The 25,981-nt window shown below is 41.9% G+C and overlaps 1 protein-coding gene across 3 annotated transcripts in view; it reads right to left on the bottom strand.

The window, feature by feature from the left end:
* CHN2 (chimerin 2) overlaps positions 1–25,981 on the bottom strand; it is a 274,266-nt gene that overhangs the window by 117,045 nt on the left and 131,240 nt on the right. For 2 of the 3 annotated variants that reach the window (XM_075828623.1, XM_075828625.1), the window contains exons 4-6: positions 25,880–25,911; positions 21,169–21,282; positions 18,101–18,386 (exon numbers count right to left, since the gene is read on the bottom strand). In XM_075828623.1, coding sequence (XP_075684738.1) covers positions 18,101–18,386; positions 21,169–21,282; positions 25,880–25,911 — 432 coding nt within the window. Of the gene's footprint in view, positions 1–18,100; positions 18,387–21,168; positions 21,283–25,875; positions 25,912–25,981 lie in introns of all 3 variants that reach the window. The other variant, XM_075828624.1, reaches the window with a different exon arrangement.

A 25,981-nucleotide genomic window follows, 5' to 3' on the forward strand; every position in this document is an offset into this window, starting at 1 on the left:
TACCTTTTGTTAATGAAATAATTTTTATTGGTATTTTTTTTAAGTAAAAAATCCAAAACAAAGTATAAGCTTTTTCTTTTTTCTGGGTTGCTATTTTTGCGGCGGAATCGCAGCAGTCGCAACACTTGCCTATTTGTTGCGGGTTTCACATCACCATTGTATTCCATGGGGAAAACCTGCAACAGAAAAGAAACTAAAACGCAGCACAAATTGACATGCTGCGGATTTAAAATCCGCACCGCAGGTGAATTTATTAACATTTTCACTGCGTTTTGTTCTGCAGCGTGGGCATGAGATTTTCTAAATCTCATTCACTTTGATGCTAATGTAAATGCGGAATTTCTGCCCAGAATTCCGTTGTCGACATTCTGCAGCGTTTATGCTACGTGGGAACCCGGCCTTAGAATGCAGTCAGATGCGGCATATTTTGTTGCAGAAATTTTCTGCAACTGAAAATCAGTTCTACTTGTTTCTGCAGTACGTGCATGGATTGCAGCAAGTTCCATTCAGATGAATGGAACTGATTTTAAAAATCTGCTGCGTGCGACTGGTTTACACGAGCGTGTGCGTTTTGGGCACGCAAAAAACGCAGCGTTTTGCGTGCGAAAAAGGCACTTAACAGCTCTGTGTGTCATCAGCGTATGATGCGTGGCTGCGAGATTTTCGCGCAGTCGCCATCATTATGACACTCCGTTTGGATGTTTGTAAACAGAAAAGCACGTGGTGCTTTTCTGTTTACATTCAGAGTTTGACAGCTGTTGCGCGAATCACGCAGTTCGCACGGAAGTGCTTCCGTGTGACCTGCGTGATTTTCACGCACCCATTGACTTCAATGGGCGCGTGATGCGCGAACAGCGCACAAATATAGGACATGTCGTGAGTTTTTTTCAGCGGACTCACGCTGAGCAAAACTCACGGACTGTCTGCACGGCCCCATAGACTAACATAGGTCCGTACGACACGCGTGAAAAAGCATGCGCGTCGTACGGACGTATATCACACTCGTGTAAACGAGGCCTAAGGCTGGGTTCACACGAGCATGTTACTTACGTAATGGACGGAATGTATTTCGGCCGGAAGTCCCAGACCGAACACAGTGCAGGGAGCCGTGCTCCTAGCATCATAGTTATGTACGACGCTAGGAGTCCCTGCCTCGCTGCAGGACAACTGTCCCGTACTGTAATCATGTTTTCAGTACGGGACACTAGTTCCACGGAGAGGCAGGGACTCCTAGCGTCGTACATAACTATGATGCTAGGAGCCCGGCTCCCTGCAGTGTGTTTGGTCCGGAACTTGCAGCCGAAATACGTTCCGTCCTTTAAGAACCTAACATGCTCGTGTGAATCCAGCCTTATGGCTTTCTTAGTTAATAAAGGAGGAGTACTGATTTGAGGACCTCCGTCGATTAGCCATATCACAGAGCATTACACAGAAAATCCCCTGATTTCATCTAATACTTCATTTTCCCTGTGGTGGCGATGTAGGGAAACTAAGCATTTGCTTCCAGGTTCCCCTGTGGATTGGCACATTGTGATCCGCTTATTTTCCAAGAACCTTTCTAAGAAAAATGGATTGTGAAAAGTGGACAAACCCATTAGGCCAGGATCACACACTCTGTGGTGCAGTTTTTGGTGCAGTTTTTTTTTAGCCAAAGCCAGAAGTGGATCCAAAAGTAATAAACAATATAAAGGAAAGACGGATATATCGCCTTTATTTTGTGTCCACTCCTGTGTTTGGTTAAAAAAAACTGAGCCAACATATAGCACAAAAACTGCATCAAATCTGCGTGTGTGATCCTGGCCTTAGTCTTTTTCATACAGTGCGGATTTGGTGTAGTTTTTGGCTACATGCACACATTGCGCATTTTGTTGCGTAAAATACGCAGCAAAATCACAGTAAACCATGAAATTCGCAGCAAAAAAAACACCGGAAGGTGCGTTTTTTTATGCAGTTTTCACGTTTGCTGCGTAAATCGTGGCATTTTCATGCTGCGGGTTTGCTGTGTATTTCTGTTTCTGTAGAACTACAGGGATAGAATTTGCAAGCGGAATTGCAGGATAAATTGACATGCCGCGGTTTTGAAAATACGCACCGGGGGTCAATTTATGCCCCGAAAAATACTGCAGCATGGACATGAGATTCCCTGGAATCTCATTGTCTATGCTGGTACTGTATTAAGCTGCGGCTTTGCCGCACGGCAAAACCTCACGTAACACACATCGTGTGCATTGACCCTTTTTTTTTTTTTTTTTTTTCCTTTTTCTAGCCCAAACCAGGATTAGATCCAACAAAGAGGAGAAGTATAAGGCTGAGTTCACACAAGCATGTTACATCTGTAAAGGACGGAATGTATTTCGGCCGCAAGTCCCGGACCGAACACAGTGCAGGGAGCCGGGCTCCTAGCATCATACTTATGTACGACGCTAGGATTCCGCCAAGAAAACAGAAACCTTACGGAACGGAGACAAACGGAAACCATTTTCAACAGAAGCATTACCATGCTTGAGAAAGATCCCATTGAGTTGCATTGAAACGTTGCTGGGGTAAATAAAACACACCACTTTTTTATTCACATATTGGAGTGCTGCCTCTAATTTTTGCTTTCTAAAGTCTATATGCCCCGCGGCATTCCTTGCCACATCTCACTAAGCCCTATCTACTTTTTGGTAAAGTGGCATGGGCAGCGTAAATGCACCAAAAGCTGAAATCTTTTGCGACTTTTGATGCATTTGTAACTTTTCCACGCCAGTTTACTAAATTCCCCCCATTCTGTTGCAATTCCGCTGCTTCGGGGAGAGGAGAGAGACAGAAAGGGAGTCCAGTTATGACCAAGCTTTATGAAAATACTAAATTTGTATATAGATACAGCAATGTATAAATCACCCGCAGTTCATGCTGCTCGATAAAGTCTTAGGTTAAGACACCAAGAAAGAAACTGCTGGTTGTGCCATTCGTGTTTGTCTTCCTTGTTAATGAATTCTAGAATCAATGTTCCAGTAGTGAATCTATGTCCAGTTTCCTGATGATACCTTCAATAACTACAACAATAAACTTTGGACTTTCGAAATCAATGGGATATAAGAATTTGACTCGGAGATTCTATGGGGATTTAGTAGAAATTGTTTCCATAGTTACCCTGTCCCCCTCATCGTGCAAAATGTCAAGAAACAGAACAAAGAACAGAGCTATACATTGATATTCTTTATTTATTACAGTAGAAAATTCATTCATTCATCTAAACTTCATTCTTCCATGCTGATCCATGTGATGGGATTTCTGGGGTCCATATATACTTCTGAGCCATCTCCAAGCGGCCCTAAATAAACAACTACACTCATTTACATTCATCTCCCTGCTGTTATTTCCTGAACTGCTTAATTTTAGGGCTTATTCAGATGAACGTATAATACATCCATGCAACGCGCTTGATTTTCACTCGCCTCGCATGGACCTATGTTAGTCAATGGCTCCGTTCAGACTGTCCGTGATTTTCACGCGTGTGTCCGCTGCGTAAAACTCACGACATGTCATATATTTGCAAGTTTTTCGCGCATCACGTACCCATTGAAGTCAATGGGTGCGTGAAAACCGCGCACGACACACGGAAGCACTACAGCAGTCAAAACTATAAATGAAAACAGAAAAGCACCACATGCTTTTCTGTTTACAAACATACAAACAGAGTGTCATAATGAAGGCGGCTGCGCGAAAATCACGCAGCCGCGCATCATATGCTGCTGACATAGGGAGCAGTTATGGACCTTTTGCGCGCGCAAAATGTTGCGTTGTTTGCGCGCGCAAAACGCACATGCTCGTGTGAATCCGGCCTAACTCCATGAAGGTCATTAACAACCTGAAGGTTATTTGTGTAAATGCTTAAAATTAGGCATTCATACTTTCTGGTGTAAAACTGTGGGTGAAATTTATAGCGGAACCATTAATATGTCACTTGTAGCTCAACACTTGGATAGGGGATACATGTGTGATCACTGAGGTACCCCAGCGATGAGGAGAATAGTTGACCTAAAGTGCTCCATGAGAACAGAGCGCTATGTGCATGCTCGACAAATGCTCCATTCATTTCTATGAAGCTACCGGGGAACGCAGATGTGAACAAGGCCATAGATATAGCAACCAATCACATTGCAGCTTACATTTTTCAGTATAATATGATAGGTCACTATGCGGTGCGGTGTTCGGCCATGCTGCAAAAAAAGCACACAATGTGAATACCCTAATGAATGCTGGCCTTATGCCCATTGCACTCAACTGAGTGCAACTTGGGCCGTTTTTCACATTCACTTTAGCAGGTGAATCGGGTCTGTGAAAACGGACCAGACTTTCCTATACGTGGGAAGATAGGACATGTCCTATCTTTCCACGGATAACTGACGGGACCCGGCCGGCACACACGATCGAGGGCATTAGGCATTAGAAGACGCTATGAAAAAGATTGAGGTCCTTATGTGTATAAGGACAGAATAGGGATGCAAGGCTCGGCATGTTAGCTTCTGTTCTCCAGATAGATATGTCCTATAAGAGCCATATACCCCCTTCTACCGATGTCAGTAAGGATGCATGCTCAAGGGATACGAACTCGGCGGTGTTTTGTCAGCTGACCAAGCTCTGGGCTAACAGTTGTGTATAGCCATCTTTACCCATAGCAAACAACTCACTGCTTTATGCTGACCCAATGACAGGTGGCATATTACTGGCGGGATAGGCCAAAACATTTCATCCTGGTCTTTATATAGTAGCATTATTAGGAGATAATAATTATAATGATGATGCAGCAGCCTGTATTCTGACTCAGGCACCGGCTACTGATTTTCTGTTATCATGCCACTCAGGAAGCATTTCTGATAATAGGTATTTATTAGGGAAATGGAGAACTACTGTACGCTTTAAATGCCATGTTCAGAGAGTTTACAGAATAAATCTGTTTAGCATATCACACATACTCTCCTTCTATTCACTTTCTATATATGCTACGATAACACTGAAACACCTGTACGAAACACAGGAACGAAACAGAATTTTCATTGTCCTCCACTTAACAGGAATGCCTGGCCCGTGTTCAGAACGCCACGCTTCATTACCAATTCTGAAAAGAATCTTACACCATGTATCACTTAAAATATCTCAGTTTACATCCCTCAGTTCATAAATTACATATTATTTACATTAATGTGTCTATATCTATTGTGACTTTTATAGCTAAAGCTTAGCCTTTATTTAGAAAGTCTGTGTGTCTTAGCCTTTCGATTTGCTTCCAAGGAATAGGGACAAGGGGTTGATTTATGTCTGGTTTAAGACTGAGTGGCAATACCAGATACAGCCAAGGCACAAGAGTGGCACTGTATTATAAAAAGAAAAAAAAAGCAGACCGTTACGGACGTGGCAATACCGAATATGTGTAACTTTTTAATTTTTTTTTGTCTTTTCATAATAAAGTATTTTGTAAGGGGAAAAAGTGGGTTTTTAATTTTTTTTTACTTGGGATTTTTATTTATTATTACATTTATTAAACTTTTTTTACATTTTAATCCCACTAGGGGACTTCACTATGCGATCATCTGATCACTTTTAATAATAATTGATAATAATAATTTTAATACTTCTGTAGTGAAGTGCATTACTGCCTGTCCGCATAAAACTGACAGACACCTATCAGGCCATGCCTCTGGCATTCCCTAAAGGCAGAACTGGGGGCATCACGGGTGTGCCGATGGGGTGAGAGAAGGAGCCCCCACCCTCTCAAACCGCTTAGATGCGGCTGTCACTTTTGAAAGTCGCATCTAAGTTGTTAAATGGGCGGGATCAATGCTGACTTAATCCCGCCCGCTAGAGACGGCTCGACACCCACTCTAGCCAGCACGGGAAACCTGTGGCGGCTTATGTCACAGCCCCACCTTTTCACGGCGCTGGGGCATAAGTACCCTTAACGGCTGCCGTGAAAACACATATGGGCGGTTGAAGGATGGTTTAGACTAGGGCTGTCAACAATGACTCGCCTGTGATTCACCCAGTTGTCAATTTATTAATACATTTTTAGGAGGAATAACAGAGACGGCAAAACACAGAGTACTAAGAAAATATGTTATAAAATTGTTATTTCATGGGGAATGCCAATATTTACTAAAATAGACACGTCAGGAGAGGTGATAGGTCCCCTGAAATAATCTAAGGCTGGGTTCAAATCTGCATTCTGCTTTCCATTGTTCTGCTCTGTCGTAGGTGCAGAACAACAAGAAAAACGGGAGCGCCGGATCCATCACATGACGAAAACCAACAGCGCCCGATGGAACCGATTGACTTTAATGGGGTCCAGTGGCGGGACTACCGTTATAAACAGCCATAGCGGCTGCTACGAGGGCCTGCGACATGAGGGGGCCCGCGCTGTCGGGCCGGGCACATAACATTTATGTCACGACTGGACGGCATGGGCAAACTCGTGTCGGGCGACATCGCTAGCACCAGGCATCTGGGGCCCCTGGCGACTGGCACATTCAACTGTATCTGCATCCTTTTGCTGGAGAAAATAATGCATCATACTTCACCAGCAGCAATTTTCATGGGATTATGTGTGGATGAGGCAAAAAGCCGACTACACCTAACACCTACGTTTTATAAAACTGGATGAGAAAGGCTGGAAGACGCACAGGGTCTGTTACATGCATTTTTAACAATGTGGTGGTTTATCCAGGCCTAACAATGGGATTATTGACCCTATGTTTTTGCCCCAATCAATTTACAAGTCTCAAAAAAGTAATGGGTATTTTTTTATTCTGTAGTCTTTAAGAAACGGTCTATATCCGAGTGACCACTTGAGGCAGATGTTTGGAGGCGTTCAGCCCCCGTATTTTCAGCCGTTTTTCGGGATGTAAACGCCTCGAAAAACGGCTGAAAAAACAGAAGCTGAACACTTCCAAACATCTGCCAATTGATTTCAATGGGATAAATGGCGTTTCATCAGAAGGGGCGTATTTTTATGCGCCCATTTAAAAAAACGGCATGTACAAAAACGCCCCATAAAAAGAAGTGCATGTCACTTCTTGAGCCGTTTTTGGAGCCATTTTTCATTGTGTCAACTCAAAAAACGTCTCCAAAAAATGCATCAAAAAACGTTTGATGCTTTAAAAACGGCTGAAAATCAGAGTTTTCCCTTTAAAACAGCTCCATATTTTACAGCCGTTTTTACTTTAGCGTGTGAACATACCCTAATAGTAATTCAGTGTAACGTAATTTATCTAATGATAACTGTCTCTTTTATCAAACAAGGAAGATGCTAACAAAGGCAAAGGAAGGGTAGGGAAACTAGTTTGTTCACATGGCTCCCACTATCCCACTCCCAGAACCAGATTTTGATCAATTTCCTACTGCTTGCTAACATACATTTATTAGGTAACCAAAAAGTAGGAGACAGATGATGGGAGTATACTGCAGAATCACCCTACACAGGGCTTCTTTGTAGACTATAATCATCGAAACACATTAATTCGCATAGGAGCTGTAGACATAAAACATTAGGGAATTTTTAATGAAGACTATTTGCAAAGTTGCTTCATTTGTTATTTAGATGGTTAAATTAGTTGCAAATGTGGAATAGCCTTTAAGGCTGGGTTCAAAACCCTATTTACGGATGTAATTCGGGCGTTTTAACCTCGAATTACGTCTGAAAATACGGCTCCAATGCGCCGGCAAACATCTGCCCATTCATCTGAATGGGCTTTACGATGTTCTGTGCCGACGGTGATCAAAGACGCCCGCATCAAAGAAGTGTCTGTCACTTCTTCAGACGTAATTGGAGCCGTTTTCCAATTGACACAATGGAAAAACAGCTCCAATTACGTCCATAATGGATGCTGCGAAAAACGCCTGCAACATGCCATTACGTCTGAAATTCCGGAGCTATTTTCTCCTGAAAACAGCTCCGTAATTTCAGCCGAATCGGACGCTGCCGTGTGAACATACCCTAATGGTACCCTTTGGTAAATTTACTAATAAAATCCAAGTAGAACTGAGTCAATGATGCAAGGACTACGTCATCTTTATTGTACTTATTTTATTTTCCTCTACTGCCATCACAGGATTTTGTGAATTGTGCTGTTGATTACCCAAATTTGAAAGGGGATATATTGTATACTAAACATTTACAGTGCCTTGTGAAAGTATTAACCCCCTAGGGCGGATTGGGAATTTAAAGTGACCCTGGAAAAACATCTAAAGTGCCTTCGATTGTAGGTAGGGCAAAATTGGCAGCAGGCGGGGCCAACACAAGTAGACAGGCAAAAAAATAAATAGCCGTACTCCAGGGGCATAGCTCATGGGCCCCGGTGCACAAGTTCTTCTTGGGCCCCCCAAACTACTTCTCATGGCCGATGGCACGCAGCTTTCAGCTGCATCGCTGGGTCTCCTAAGTGACCCAACGATGCAGCACTAGCAACCAGGGGCGTCACTAAGGTCTTAAAACATCAGAGCAATAGCCCCAATACATATGTCCCCCCCAAAAAAATGTGTGTGCATGTATGTATATGTGTATATATATATATATATATATATATATATATATATATATATATATATATATGAGACAGCATATCTGTAGCACTACAACCCTATAGCTATGGATAAGATTAGATACAGCGGCTCAGCAGACAGTATCACATATGATAGAATTAGATATAGGGCCCAGCTCGCTGACATTGCGGCTCCAGCGCTGGACCCATGAAAGGTAAGTAGAAATAATTGTTTGTGTTTTTTATGTTTACAATTTTTTTTTCTGTTTGTGTTTTTTTACAGGTTCGGATGTTGGACTACTTGGGATTCGAGGACTATTTCAATGGCGGCGTTTTTTTTTATTCTCAATTATATGATTAATAAGGGTGGTGTGTTTTTTTAAATTTCAATAAAATATTTTTTCTATGTCCTTGTATTTTTTTCAACTTTATTACTACCGCCTTAGTAATGGCCGTCGGCTGATTGACAGCGTCCATTACTAAGGCGGAGCTTAGTGTTAGCCAGTAAACCCTAACACTAACACCAATTATTACCCCGGTACCCACCGCCAACAGGTACGATCCAGTACCTCACCATCTGTAGTGATGGTCAGGTACTGGGGTGGCTGCAGGCTGGTATTATTAGGCTAGGAAAGGCAAGAAACAGTGGGCCTTCCCACCCTGGTAATGCTAGCCTGATGCTGCTACGTTGTATCTGGCTGGTTATAAAAAATGGGGGAACCCCGCGTAGTTTTTTCCAATTATTATTTTTTTATTTTTTTTAAATGACGTGGGGTCCCCCCCATTTTTCATAACCAGCCAGATACAACATAGCAGCAGCAGGCTAGCATTACCAGGGTGGGAAAGCCCACTATTTTTGGGCTTTCCCAACATAATAATACCAGCCTGCGGCCGCTCCAGTACCCAGCCATCACTGGCACGGTGTAGGACTGTGGTAGCAAGATGGCACCAGATAGAAGAGAGTGAGGGGCTGGAAAATGCCTAAGTATCAGATTTAACATATACAGTAAATAGTAGGCATAGCTAAAGGCCCAGACGGACGTCGGCCTCGGACTACAGGTTTTCTTTACATCTGATACTTCAGGCTAAAGTCTTTGAAGTTATATATCTAGTGATTTTTCTCATAACTGAGTCTATGTTAAACTGACATTAACCTGCCCAAAGGAAAAGGAATCCAGATATGACTGAAGTGCCTACTAATCTGTTTGCCAATAAAGGTCTGAGGAGTATGAACTCAAATTGCCTGTGAAATCCATGAACTGTGTTATTTCTGCGAGTCACATTTTACTAAATCACATGAAAACAACACATACAATCCTGTCTGCACGTATAAGGAGGATTACAGCTCATTGATATGTATCAGAAGAACCTTTTCAGCAGTTATCTAGGATAAACCCGCACACTCTACTAATCTATATGCAAACAGGTCTGGAGTTGTATAATCTGTAATTCTTCAGAATAAAGTTTTATTTTTATAGGACCACTAGGTAAAGCTAATGCAGCATAAATGACACCATTTTTTCAATTTGTTAAAAGATATGTACACATACATATATGTCTATCAGTGTGTTTTGTGCAACTTTCTAAAAACTTTTTATTAAAAATTATTTTGACTTTTTAAAATACAGCTGCTTTGTATCTTGTATACAGAGTAGCTGTATCTAGCGCTGAGACCTGAATTTGTCAAGTCAGCAGCACCAGGAATTGGCGTTGAGTCTGACTTTAGAAAGAGGCTGTAAAGCAAGGTGGTGCTGATCTTATACATTGGGTCTGCTTTCCTGCATCATTGTTTAGGTATCACACCATAGAATCCACTATGAATTCCTCATTGTACCAGAGGGTTCTTCAGGACAATCTGTCAGACGATTGAAGTTTAGACAAAAGTGGGCTTTGCAGCATGACAATCACCCTAAACATACTAGTAAATGCACCAAGGAATGCATAAAAAAAATAAAAGAAACGGAGGGTTCACAAATGGCCAAGTCAAACCCCCTGATAGAAATCCATCAGAATGCTGTGAGCATGTAAAACAGGCTGTGCATGTAAGAGACCCTTCATACATTCAACAGGGGAAAAATATCCCCATGGGAAATGGGAAAAAACGATTATCAGGGTGTGAAGGATGATTTATTTGCTTATATTCTCTGTATGAAATTACATTGTGAATTATCAAGCAGGAGGCTGAATTACTAAGATATGTATTATGTGAAAGTGATGATAATGTTTAAATGATTTAGTTTCGTGCAGCAGCCATCTTGTCTGGAGTTCCCATCTTGGTTCTTTTGTAGTGAATAGAAAAGTCATTGTTCCTTTAATACAAGTAATGTTGATTTCGTATGTTTTATCTTTGACCTTGGTTCCCATGCGAAGATGGACAGGGAGTGAGATGGGAGTGAGATGGGGGGATGGCAAGTATGCGTGAGGGAAGGTCTCCCCCCATCTCCACGAGGACATTCTGTCCAAAAGAGAGATAAGAAACCTGTAAACATAATGTGTGAAGAATTATAATGATGTATTTTATTGTATGCTTTTTACTGAATAACAAATATTGTTACATTGTCTCTGATTGGTTTACCTCAAGCCGACACCCCTTCTGAATTTCAGTTTAACAGTTTGAGTTTGGTAATAAATCCTGCAGATGAGAATTTTGAACATTTCAGCGTGTCTGTGTGTTTTCTTCTCGTCTCTCGATATATATCGGTGAAATATCCTAATTAGGATTCTGACTAATGGAGTCTGGCCTTGAGAGTCTGTTGGGACTCGTATAAATTTCAGTCTAATATATTTTGAGCGATGGATTTCCACGACAAGGGGCATAGCCATAGTTTGTGCAGTGGTAGCGGTCATACATGGACCCTGGTGCCTGAGATGGCTCAAAGGCCTCTCTGCCACATAGGAAAACACCAGTATTATAAATGGCACAATGGTTACAGATTTAGCATCGGGCCCAGGAGCTTTAAGTTACACATCTCCTCTAAGTTGATGTTAGAGACTGCTGGAAGTTGTTTCTGCCAAAGTTAGCAATACAGAATAATTTTATTTAGGTGAGAGTGATCGGGAGATTCTCCTCATGTTTTCCACCTAAAATGGCTCCAGAATGGCCTTTTCCAGACCTTTTTAATGCCTCTTGTCCCTCCCTTTCTCCTTCTTAACCCTTTAAATCCCTTGCTACAATCCCTGCAAACCCAGTCAAGCCAGCCCCCCCCCCCCCCCAGGCTTATCATCAGCCCTCAGTCCGGCCTTTTCCTCCGGTAAGAGCTAAAACTACTCCTATAAATGTATGGAGTAAATCAATGAAAATACTTTAAATTTTTATCTGACTGACGTTCAAATTTTGATTGATGGTTGATTAAGTGAAGAGTCAGCAATTTAACCTGTTCATAATCATTTATATTGTTATTAATATATGGTACCTAGATATGTTAGGTTTTCTTAACCAGATAATCACCACCCAACAGTTGGCACCGGATGATCAGGGTCTTTATTTTGGCAAGATTTGGCTGCATAAGCAATTGTAAGTGACTGTCATTTAGAATATCAATGGGCTATGTCCAATTGGTTTGGTTGCTAGTACCTCTGAGCAGGAGATAATCGGTAGTGTGGGCAGATTGCCACCAGATTCATGGGCTTTAAGGACCTCCCTTGTCTGTTTTTTTACTCAGAAAACATGTATTAATATTGTTATAGGGTTAGAGGTAGGCAAGGTTAGGGCTGGCCTTAGGGGTGTGCGACCTGTGCCATTGCACAGGGGCATCACTCCAGCAGTTGCAAGGGGGTGCTTCGCTAGCTCCCTTCCCCTGCTTGTGTTTCAGAAGCGCCCGGGCCTGGCGACTCAGCAGTTGCCATTCCGCCTGGGCACTTCTTCTATTAGTGGCGTCGCTACGGCTGCTAGCGTTGACACCGGGCATGAGGGCGCCCATGCCTCCATGGCCGGCGCTGCCGCTAGCAGCTGCTGTGGCTGCAACGCCACATTCAATAATATCTGCGTCCTTAGGACGCAAATACTATTGTACACTATAGCAAAGCAGGGAGGTATCTCCCTGCTCTGCTATCTACTAGCGCCACTCTAGCTCCCTGAAGCAGCAGCATCCCCCTGTGGTCGGGGATTCCGCTCTTGGACAGTGCGCTTGATGTCCCTGTCCATATATGGACAGTGACATCAGGGGCAACTCCTGAAGCGGAATCCTCGTCCACAGCGTTGCCGACGCTGTGACTGGGGATTCCACTCTAGGAGAAGCCCCTGACGTCTGTGTCCTTATATGGACAGTGACATCAGGGGCAACACCTGAAGCGGAATCCCCGTCCACAGCGTTGCCGACGCTGTGACTGGGGCTTCCACTCCAGGAGAAGCTCCTGACGTCTCTGTCCACTGTGAGTGGGGGGGCTGATAGTCATTTTACTGTGAGTGGCGGGCTGTTTGTCATTTTACTGTGAGTGGCGGGCTAATTGTCATTTTACTGTGAGTGGCGGGCTGATAGCAATTTTACTGTGTGTGGGGGGCTGATGGTCTTCAAGTTGTTTCCACCTCTGACCTCCAATTGAAATTAATAGGAGGCAGAAAATACCTGAGGCGCTCGTTTGGAGTGCTTTTTTGCCTGCATCTTTTGCATTAGCTTCAACAGCTTAAAAAAATCACAAAAAAAAAGCCAAATAAAAATCCAAAAAATTCAAAATCTGCATAAAAAAATTCCTGAAGGTGGAGTAGTTCAGTTCGTTGTGGGAACGGGGCCCAGGTAAGTACAATTGTTTGGGGGGCACTCTATACAAGAGGGAGGTGAGGGGCTGCATGGCACTGTCTACATGAAGGTGGGGGGCTGTATGGCACTGCCTACAAGGGGGAGTTGGGGGGCTGTATGGCACTGTCTACAAGGAGAAGGTGGGGCTGTATGGCACTGTCTACAAGGGGGAGGTGGTGGGCTGTATGGCACTGTAAACAAGGAGGAAGTAGAGGTTTATGGCACTGTCTACAGGGAGGCTGCATGGCACAATCTACAGGGAGGCACTATCTACAAGGGGGGGCTGTGTGTGGCAGCCAGGGGAGGGGGGCATTATACTGTGTGGAGACCTATAAGCGGACATTATACTGTGTAGGGGCACTACAGAGGGCAATATACTGTGTGTGGCACTTAGGGGCCATAATACTGCACAATTAGAGGACAAAATACAATGTAATATATCATATTATTAAATATTATTATTATACTGTATATGGGGCATTATACTGTGTGGGGGCACTATATAGGGCATTATACTGTGGGGGGGCATTATACTTTTCTATGGGCCATTTTTTTGATGATGGGGTGGGGCGCCGAAAGATAATTTCGCACAGGGCGCCATCGGTTCTAAGGCCGGCCCTGGATAAGGTTATGTGCGTATGTTATTTTTCTTTATGTTTCCATTGCTTTTTGAAGAACAGAATAGTGGAGCATGCTGCGCTATTATATCCAGTAAGAAAAAAACCAGATAGCTGGCGTACACGTGAGAAATCCATTATAAGTCAATGGAAGTAAAAAAAAAAAAAGCAGATCATATCTGAACATGACACCAGTGTGAACAGAGGCCTCGCTTGGGTCAAGGCTTATGTTTGAGAGGTAATATTTCTATGTTATTTAATCTTTATAAATGGCTGCTGTGGCCAATTAAATCCACTCACGGTGCTGTGTCCTTATTTGTATATGGTAATAAAGGGGGAATGCAGACAGGGAGGAATGAATTGACAATACCCTTGTCATGTAATATTACACAGCACCCAAACAAATAAATGGGCAATTGTGTAATTCACGGTCAGTTCAGTCTGTCAGCAAGGGTTCTCACCTTTGGATCCTCCTCAATGTCATACATATTCCATTACAAAGCATATGGACAAGGGTTGTCCCAAGCAAACCCCTTTAACAATATTATTTATGACGATGTAAGTGAATTGTTATATCTGTGGCCATATTTACTTACTAAATAGACTGTAAGTGTACACAGGGTGAACCCGGGCAAGTGCCGGGGCCCACTACCCTTTGGGAGGGGGCCCACTCGGCCTCCGGGTGCTGATGCTGCCGTCATGGCTCCTCCAGGAGTGGAATCCCCGGCCCGGCAGTTGCCGACGTGATTCTTCTTCTAGAGGGAGCCCCTGTCTAGGAGACGGCTTAACTACCGCTGTAGCAGCCACGGGGTCCAAGGCATTAAGGGGCCCGTGTCACCCTCCGTCACGGCCCCCCTTGGACAGTGGCTTCGCTAGAAGGTAGCGACACCACATTCAATAGTATCTGCGTCCTTAGGACGAAGATACTATTGAACGCTATGGCAGAGCAGGGAGGTCTTCCGTCTCTGGGGAAGCCCCTGACATCACTGTCCATATATGGACAGTGATGTCAGGAGCAGAGCAGTGTCCCAGGCAGAGTAGTGCTAGTAGCGCTCTGCCCGGGACTTTGGCTCTGGGATTGCCCCTGACATCATTATGCATGTATAGACAGTGATGTCAGGGGTTTCCCCAGAGTCGGAGTACTGGAGCAGAGCCTTTACTAGCACTCTGCTCGGGACTTCAGCTCTGCTACATACATCACTATCCATATATGGACAGTGATATCAGGAGCAGAGCAGGAATCCCAGGCAGAGTGCTAGTAGCGCTCTGCCTGGGACTATTGCTCTGGGGTTGCCCTGACATCACTGTCCAGATATGGACAGTGACATCAGGGGCTCCCACTGAAACGGAATCCCCGGCCAGAGTGTAGGCACTACCTACAGGGAGATGACTGTGTGGCACTACCTGGGAGAGGGGCTGTGAGGCACTACCTGTGAGGGGGGCTGTGTGGCACTCCCAGGGACGGGGGCTGTGTGGCACTCCCAGGGAGGAAGGCTGTGTGGCTCTCCCAGGGAGTGAGGCTGTGTAGCACTCCCAGGAAGGGGGGCAGCGTTGCACTGCAGTGGGCACTAAATCTATGGGGGTACAAACTGGGGGCCTAACTTTTATAGGGGGGTACAAAGTGAGTTTTCTGCCATTTTACTGCCGCAGTGAATTCCCCCGCAAAGGGGCCCACTAAGTCTGTGTCGCCCAAGGTTCCACATAAACCTGGAGCAGATTCTAAGTGTGCACTACATCAGGATGGAAGTTAGACCATGTTACTGTACATCCCTCAGTTAGTGACGTCACTAAAAACCTACACTGCACTGGAGCCCAGTAGGTTGAAACTACAAGTCAATACCATAGGCAAATCCACTGTAAAATTTATAGATATTCTGCAACTGAAACTTGGATTTTGGTTGTGGATTGGCAATCGGATATGCACGCTGATTAGCCCCTAATGTAATGTAGCTAATTCGCTGTTTCCTAGAACAGAATCCACAGAAAAAGAAAACATGTTGTGGATTTGAAAATCTTTTTTTATTTCACGTGGATATTTTCCTCATTGTGTGAAAGGGGTATAAAATACCCCATTCACATGCAGAATGTTAGTGGACTATGTTAGTGGACTACACACCTAGAATACAAACCTAAAATGTGAACATGGTTTACCTCCGACACAGGGTAAAGGGGTGTTCTTTACATAAACTCCGAAGAAAGAACAAAACTCCTCAGCACCACACCATTAAAATTGCTGGACTCTTTGGAATTTTAATCCATCATTATTATATAGACAACAAGTAAAAAACAGGTATCGGGTCACTTTAAGACTTGGCTTTTCATTTCTTTATAGCATGTTTAAAAGCATCAAAATAGGAGCCACGTTTTGTCCAAATGGCCTTTACGAAGCTGGGAAAGGCAATTTGACCAAAACGCAGCTGCTTTAAGCATTGAAATAAAAGCTTAGTCTTAAACGGACCACGTGCCTTGGAATCCTATTTTTTTGAGTTACATATGTTTCGAGATACAAGCTGCACTCTGGGGGAGATACATATAAAGATACACTATATGGCTAAAAGTATGTGGACACTAATGCTAATTATTGATTTCTGGTGTCAAAGCCACACCCATTGCAAACAAGTACATAAAATAAAGCACACAGTCATGCAATCTCCCCAGACAAACATTGCTAGTAGTATGGGTCTTAAGGGCACTGTCGTAAGCTGCCACCTTTGCCACAAGTCAGTCTATGACATTTCTCATGTGACTCCAGACCTCACAAATGCTCTTTTGGCTGAATGGGGACAAAGTTCCACATACACACTCCAAAATCTTGTGAAAAGCCTCGACAGAAGAGTGATGGCTGTTATAGCTACAAAAGGTGGCTGGCTTGGAATGGGATTTCCAATAAACTCATATAGGTTTGTTGGTCAGGTGTCCACATACCTTTGGCCAGATAGTGTACTGTATCTATGGATGGATATAACCTCCCCTTAGGGAGAGAATTAGACATCCTCTGTTATATATTTAAACCACATTGACTAATAGTTATATAACTTGCTTGAAGAAATTTTATGTTTTTAGCATACTTTTTCTCTATAATGTTACAAAAAATATACTTTTATTTATAATGAAAAATGACCATACATATATGGATAAACACGAGACATAAAAATGTCAAAAATAGCTTTGTCCATTAATGAGGGATGAAAATGTCCTTGTCATTAATGAATTAAAGTGGTATCAACAATTATCACCTATTCACAGGATGGGTGATAATTGTCTGATCGCTAGGGGCCCCATCGCTGGGACCCCCTGATCATGAGAACAGGGGACCTGAGACGCTGGTTTCTCCTCACAGTTCAACAGCAGTGAGGAGGACATTGAATAGAGCGGCAGCCGAGCATGCGCACTGCCTCTCCATTCAAAGTCTACGCGAATAACAGAAACAACGCTCTGCTTTTTCCGTCATTTTCGTAGACATTGAATGGAGCAGGGGGTGAAGTGAAGAGGATCTGGGAGTTCGGGACCTTATTCTTGCAATCGGTGTGGCCCCCTATGATCAAAAAATTATGACCTCTCCTGTGGAGAGGTCATAATTGTTGATTCCGGGGACAACCCCTTTCAGTAACTCCTCTTGAAAATGGTACATGCAAAACGAGCGTTGGGGTGTTCGGTGGTCTGTCTGGTTCCAGGTAACTTGGTTGTATTGAATTGATTTTTCTTTTGCACTAGCAGTTTTCGTGCAATCTTGGAATTTGAAATGTTTACAGAAACTGTTGGTACTGTATGGGGCTTGAATTTACTTTGTTGCCATTTTGGCTTAGTTTATGCCCAATATAGGACTAAACATACTCCATGGTTGTAACTTTTTTCATTTATACAATATCTTAGTACGTATTATTGCCATTGTTTTGTTGCCTGGTGATGGTTCACAGACTTTTTCTTTCATATTTGTGTCATTGACTTGCTACCTTTTTAATGTGTTTAACATTTGTTTTTTTTTAAATGATATCTAATAAAAATATATACATATTTATTGAACTTGGATGGCTTACTCCACTTTTTGTAGGATGTGCCCTTTAAGTAGAGGTATAGTCCAACTCTGCTTACTCACAAACTTTTTGGACTTGACCACCACTCTAAGAACATCATACCATTCACGTAATAATTGTATATCAATATACAGGCACACCCTAATGCCAGTGCCGTGAACAGCTATTGAAGAGTGCAGTATATCACCACTCACCTTTTCCACAGAACTATTTCCTTCATTAGACACGTGACGCCGCTTTGATTCATTCTTTGTCCGGCTTAGTCTTCTGGTAACCTTTTCTTTTGGTAAGGACGTGTATCCAACTTGTTCATAAATGGGGTTGGTTGTCATTTTTGCAATATATTCTGCAGCTTTATTTTCTATATACAAGGTAATAAGGCCATCAGTTACCAAGTCATGTATTGACTCAAATCTCTTCTCTCCCACAAAGTGCTTTCCATCATAGAAAAGTCTGTAGTTCATTGTTTGGAGACCAAACCTGCAGACACAAATGTGAGAAAAAAAAAAAGACTATAACTGTCTTGAGCATACAATAGAATGTATAGTAAATTCTATATACATAAGGGTAACTGTACAGGTAGCGGTAGTGTGTCGCGCGGACAAAATCAACGCCCAGTTTTACCAAGGATTGCAGAAAGTTTTTGGTCGCATAGCTTGTACCGATGAAACACTTTGAAATCATGTGTTTCACCAGTACAAGCTGCGCGTCCAAAAAATGTCACACTACCGCTACATGTATGGCCAGCCTAAAAGTTTATCTCCATCAATTAACCCTAAATAGAAAACATTGGGAGAAAAAAATTCATATACTCCAGCTGCATTTTATTACACAGTAAGGTATATTATCTATACCACCTAATAGAGGCCTTTTTGCTGCCATAAAGCTCTTTTTTATAATAAGCATGTCATAAGAAAAAAAAATTACATTATATGTAAAATAAGCCCTTTGTAAGTGTCTTCTAAATCTCAGTGATGACTATTTTGGAGAAAATGTTTCAAACGCCAGTCCAAAAAGAAAGTGTGTTGAAGTGAATTACGTTGGAGGAGCAATTTGGATTGTACTAAAGACAGAAAAATGAAATCTACATCTCCCGAGTCCTGAGAAAATGTGCCAATTTTTGCACAAATATGTGATATAAACTAAATACATTTTTTGCTACTTTTTAAGCCCAAAAACAGGCACAAATCTATTGAAAAAATTCCCCCCTGTGTTTTTGTTGAGTGTAATAATTGAGCCCTAAAGTAAATGTTCAGTTTTTAACACCATGAGTTTTTAGGTTCTGCATTCTGTACTGATACATTTCTTAATATTTCTTTATAGTAGTTGGAGCTCCATTTTTCTGATACAAAGCTCTAAAACCCCTGCAAAGTTATAACTAAATCATAAAATTACTGCAGCCACCACTAGGGGGGAGCTTAGAAGCTTGCTGCATTTTACATTTTATTTATGAGTTTAAAGTATGCTCCTGCGCTCCCTCTGGTGGTGATTACAGGCAGGCAGAAGTTTATCATTTATATCTATGTTTAAGGCAATGTATTTGGAGCTCTGTATGAGAAAAATAGATCTCTGAACGCTTTAAAAATATAATAAGAAAATAACCAACACCGAAATTTGGACCTACACTACCGTTCAAAAGTTTGGGGTCACCCAGACAATTTTGTGTTTTCCATGAAAACTCACACTTATATTTATCAAATGAGTTGCAAAATGACTAGAAAATATAGTCAAGACATTGACCAGGTTAGAAATAATGATTTTTATTTCAAATAATAATTTTCTCCTTCAAACTTTGCAAAGAATGCTCCATTTGCAGCAATTACAGCATTGCAGACCTTTGGCATTCTAGCTGTTAATTTGCTGAAGTAATCGGGAAAAATTTCACCCCATGCTTCCAGAAGCCCCTCCCACAAGTTGGATTTGCTTGATGGGCACTTCTTGCGTACCATACGGTCAAGCTGCTCCCACAACAGCTCTATGGGGTTGAGATCTGGTGACTGCGCTGGCCACTCCATTACAGATAGAATACCAGCTGCCTGCTCCTTCCCTAAATAGTTCTTGCATAATTTGGAGGTGTGCTTTGGGTCATTTTCCTGTTGTAGGGTGAAATTGGCTCCAATCAAGCGTTGTCTACAGGGTATGGCATGGCATTGCAAAATGGAGTGATAGCCTTCCTTATTCAAAATCCCTTTTACCTTGTACAAATCTCCCACTTTACCAGCACCAAAGCAACCCCAGACCATCACATTACCTCCACCATGCTTGACAGATTGCGTCAGGCTCTCTTCCAGCATCTTTTCAGTTGTTCTGCGTCTCACAAATGTTCTTCTGTGTGATCCAAACACCTCAAACTTCAATTCGTCTGTCCATAACACTTTTTTCCAATCTTCCTCTGTCCAATGTCTGTTTGCTTTTGCCTATATTAATCTTTTCCTTTTATTAGCCAGTCTCAGATATGGCTTTTTCTTTGATACTCTGCCCTGAAGGCCAGCATCTCGGAGTCGCCTCTTCACTGTAGACGTTGACACTGGCGTTTTGCGGGTACTATTTAATGAAGCTGCCAGTTGAAGACCTGTGAGGCGTCTATTTCTCAAACTAGAGACTCTAATGTACTTGTCTTGTTGCTTAGTTGTGCAGCGGGGCCTCCCACTTCTCTTTCTACTCTGGTTAGAGCCTGTTTGTGTTGTCCTCTGAAGGGAATAGTACACACCGTTGTAGGAAATCTTCAGTTTCTTGGCAATTTCTCGCATGGAATAGCCTTCATTTCTAAGAACAAGAATAGACTGTCGAGCTTCACATGAAAGCTCTCTTTTTCTAGCCATTTTGAGAGTTTAATTGAACATATAATTCCCCAGATCTTATAATTGCTGGATAAGTATTACCATGTTGAAGGGGTTTTTTAGCTTTAGGGTATATATTTCTTGAGTGCGGACCACCCTTCCACACATTTTTTGAAGGTATTATGCATTGATGTCATAGCTGTGTAGCTGAGATTGTCCCTTCAGTTGATTAGTTGAGAATAGAAGGTTAATAGATTTGATACGGTTTGTCCAAAATAGGACAAGAATGAACTGCAGGACATATTTATTCCCCTTGACTAGTCCTGTCATGCTGACAAAAAGAATATATCATTGAAAACAAGAAGCAGATTCTAAGAGGACTCTTTAACAGATATTTGAGGAAACCAAATCAATACATAATTAAGCAATAAAAACAGTCTAATCTAATTCGTTCCTAGTGTCAGACCTCTGTAATTATCTACCTTAAGGCCAATGTGTAGCAGCCGGGTTGCCTCTGACTTTCTCTAATGAGGTACGATCCCTCTGCAGTGCACAGCAATGCGTCTGCCTGTTCCCGAGAAATGATGCCGTGGAACCTGAGGAGTAACAGACACACAATAAAAGTTAGTGAACCACCTGAACTGAGGTGTTCAGTGAATCAAAAGCAAGATGATAAGGCGTTAGCAAATTGCCCAAATGTTCAAGTGGCTGGGCAGATATTTAACACAAGAATCAGATTACTGTACATAAAATGCATATAGTGCATAAGGCTATGTTCACACATTGCAATTTGTGCAGATTTAGTTGCAGATTTTTAAGCTTATCACAGAAGTGGTTTCAAAAGGAATCAGAAATATAAAGGCAGAACTTATACTTCTTTCTGATGGATCCACTTCTGGCTTGGCTCAAAAATCTGCATCAAAATCTGCAACAAATCGAAATGTGTGAACATAGCCTAAATACAACAACTGGGATGCTGCAATAATGCAATAAGTGACAATAATAAGGCTGGGGAAAAAACAACACACATGTACCCTCCACAGTGGCATAGCTAGGTTTTCTTGTACCTGTGGCAATGATCTAGTTTGGTGCCCCACTCCCGATCTGAAGCTTACCTCCAATTACTGCGCCCCCTCCACCCTACTAATTAATGTAAAGTAACTGTTTTTTTACATTTTTTATTTTCATCTGTTTGTGTAAATGAGTTACAAAGAGCAAACAATTTTTTTTTGTGACTATAGCAAAAAAAGTGGAAAACACCTGGTCTGATTTGTAGTTGTTTTGCCCCTGCCCCGGATTCATCAAGAGGCCGCAGGGTGAACTTAGGGCAGAGTCTACTGCAGTTACACTCCTTGGACCAGAAGTGCCTAATGGGCAGAGTCCAGATCTGACTGTCTTCATTGGACTGGATGCCTTCCTTCATCATCTGACATGCGCTCCAGTCCAGCCTCCAGACCACTAACCACCAGTGTATTCCCAATCTTACTTAGCCTCCTCCCTCCAGTTCCCATCGAACCTCGCCTCCATCCCCCTCAGGTAGCCACCACCCTGGCGCGCGTGGCTCGGTGTGTCGGGCTGCTGCTGCAGCTGTTGGAAGCCATAGTAATAATGTGTTGCTTCTCCAGCTCTGTGTGCCAGGTCGCCCAGTTGGACTTCTGCCTCTGTGTATGAGACTAGGCAGTGGCGTGGCAGAAAGTAAAAACCACTCTTCTTCCAGGCTGGCACCCCCCCCCCACCTCTGTTCTAATTGCCCCTGGGGCACATGCCTCACCTGTCCCCCCTAGCTACGTTCCTGACCCTCCCCTTATATGAGCCCACATAGCCATGCACCAGAGCCAAGAGAGGTCACATGAAATCCTTTGCTATAGCTTTGACAATTTCTAAGAAGTCAGGGGGTGAGGCTCGCATTCTCTGGCCATCCTGTTTTGGCACTTAAGTGAAGAATTCTCTGGGCACAATTGCAAGCTCTAGTTCAGCATTGGTAGGATTTAATATAGGTGCACAAACTAAAGGAAGCTTGTCCTTTGGATATGTTTCCTTTAGATTTCTGATTTTGAGTTTGACCCAAAAAGTTACATTTGGCCATCAGTTTATGGCTGTCATGTTTGGTTACTTGATTGCCATGTTGGCCGAATGTTGAGAGTCCCTTCATTCCTGAAAACAGTGGTCCAATATCACAGTTTTTACCAATGTGATCTTCCCAAATGTATCTAGGACATGTCAGAAGATTATTTTAACTGGATTCATCTGTTAACTGCACCCTGGGAATTTTCAGAGGAAATCTACAGCATTTCAACTGTGGTACATCTCACTAAAGCAATACATGTTAGGGTATGTTCACATGGCAAACTAAAAACGTTTTTTATGCATCAAGCATTTTTTTATCCTTTTTTTCTGGCTGTTTTTGGAGCTGTTTTTCTATTGAGACAATGAAAAACGGCTCCAAAAATACAAACGGCCACGTAAAAAAATGCCCCGTGGGAACGAAACACAGTTTTTTCCATCAAAATCAATGGGCAGATATTTGGAGGCGTTCGACCTTCGTATTTTTAGCCATTTTTCAGGGCGTTTACGGCCCGCAACACGGTTGAAAATAAGCCGTGTGAACATACCCTTATAAAGTCTATACTAAAAAGCAATGAGAGCAAAACAAGGAGATGTTTGCTGCACCTATGGAATAAACTTTCAAATACTTCTTTGCTGAATGAACAACATATTTCCTTTCTAGCTGCCTTCCTGTTTTTTTACCTTGAGGAGGTAACACAATAAAGTAAGTTACGTGCCAAGGTCCCACCTAAAGTGAGCAGTCCATTACTGAATAAGAACTAGGTTTGACAAATAAGCCCCTGAGGAATAAACCGTTTTCTTTTTCAATTGACCAGAAACAGAGTTTTTGAATGAACTTTATTTTTGTCCTTTTGGGAAGGAGAAACATAAAGAGGAAGCAGAATAAATGGATATATTTTTGGTTTATACTTGGTAATCTGTTTAGGTAAAATAAGCCCTCTCTCCACTAAGTACTATGTCTCGCTAGTGAATAGCAGTATGAGAATTTATATACGAGATACAGAATATCCATCCATCCATCTATCCTCTATGAGGATATGTAATGGGTACCGGCAACTGCAACCTGACCCTAAGTTGTAAATATTCCAAATAAATGAAAAGAAGTTGCAGCACTCCAGCAAAAATCCAGTGAAAAACAAGTAAAGGTTTATTAGCCCATATTAGTGCCACTAATATGGGCTAATAAACCTTTGTTTTTCACTCGATTTTCACTGGAGTGCTGCAACTTTTTATTTATTTGGAATATCTATCTATCTATCTATCTATCTATCTATCTATCTATCTATCTATCTATCTATCTATCTATCTATCTATCTATCTATCTATCTATCTATCTATCTATCTATCTATCTTAAATAGAAATGTAGATTTCGTGTGGGGGGGGGGGGTCATTTCCCTAAACTACACTGCCATGCAGCAATGTTGTGCACTTTTGTCTTATGGTAGTTGAAATTTGGGCAGTCAAGATGGAATCAACTGCAACTTATGAAGAGTTCCACATTGTGGATGAATTGGACAGCACTGATATGGCCCCCCATTATAAACAAACAACCACAACACATCACTCACATATGGGCAACAGAAGACATCAGAAGAGTCTTACAGGACTAAAAGGTGCTTTACATGTTTTTGTCAAGTATTCCCCAACCTGGTCAGGGGTTCCCCAGAGCACAGCAGCAGCAAGTAGATTAGAGTTGTAGCAGAAAACTTGGCAAACTGCTTCAACCTCCTCAAAGATGCTTGACAAAACAGTCAACACATCTAAGGCTATGTTCACAATAGCGTCACGGCTTCTGTTTCTAATGGAATCCATGGCGCGGTGAAATGTTATTATGTCATACGACAGATACAATAGGTCACTGACAGACCCCATAAACATTATAGAGATTTATTGGGGTTCCACAGGGGTTTCTGGCATTTTTGATGGCAAGAATAGAAATGTATGCGACAGAAACCCCTAATGAAACCTTTATGGTAGGACGAGCAGAAACTCAACCAAAATACAGGGCAAGTGTTATAGAATGCTGTACTTGGTCTTACACTACGGTAGAAATGGTAGTAGGTATTACCTGGGAGTAGAAAAATTGCTCAGGGGTCCCCCCCCCAGGGAGTACGGTTGGGAATAACTGTTTTAATTCTACATCCTTACCCGTAACTATCTTTAAATCAATCCCATACTGTATCTCCCTACTGAGTTCTACCGGAGTAACTCCACGATAACGCGAGCCTGCAAACCATGTGGATGTCACATTTAGGGCTCAACAATTGAGAAATATAATGTGTTTGCAGGACAAAGCGAAACAAGAATAATAACCACCATCATCAATATCAGACTGTAGGTAACAAGATGATAACTTATTAAAAGCCTAATAAATTATATTATTGCTATATTGTTCTCCAGGTACTGTAATAAAAATGATGCACTAGGTAAAAATGATATTAATCAGTTATAGATTTCAAATATGATATTATTTTATTTATAGCTATATCATGAAAATATGATTAACTCTATGTCTTTTTATTGATTATATTTGTCAAGTGGCAGCTTCATGAAAATATCACGAAAGGTGCGCAATGTATTACTATGGACTTTTTTTCGTCATGTGTCATTCAGTTCATGTTTAATGAACTTATTGTTTTTTTGTCTCATGTTATGTACTTACACTCTTTTTTCATATATACAGCACCCTGGAATTAATGGGGCTTTAAAATCAATCAGAAAAAGAATAATAATAATTAAAAAAATAATAATAATAATAAAAAGATATCAGTAATTTGTGGCATCATTTATTATTTTAGAATGTATTTTATTCAGGTTTTGCCCCTTTTGTTTGTCTCTCTTTGAAGAACAGTTGATACTTCATGGATTCCCTATTATGCACAGAGGAATATTTTATTGGTAAATCTTTATTCTTAAGATTTTCAATAAATTACATCTTAAAATATTTGCCTTCCTCATTCGACTAAAGAGACATAGATGACAGAAAACTGAAACTATATATTGAACTCTACCATAGTGTGGAAGTGGGAGGGGGGGAGGGGTGGACAATGATATTTTATAAATTACAAGACATTTATCCACGAACTCTCTCATGAGTAGAAGTTGCATATTGGGCGCTTACGTACTCCCTTCCATAGTGCTTTGGTCTATTCTCCACCTGCAGGGAAAAGAAAAACAAAACATAAATTAATATTTGTAATAACTTTTTTGTCTTATTCTTTACATTT

The sequence above is a fragment of the Rhinoderma darwinii genome, chromosome 5, assembly GCF_050947455.1.
Source record: "Rhinoderma darwinii isolate aRhiDar2 chromosome 5, aRhiDar2.hap1, whole genome shotgun sequence".
NCBI classification, from domain to species: Eukaryota; Metazoa; Chordata; class Amphibia; order Anura; family Rhinodermatidae; genus Rhinoderma; species Rhinoderma darwinii.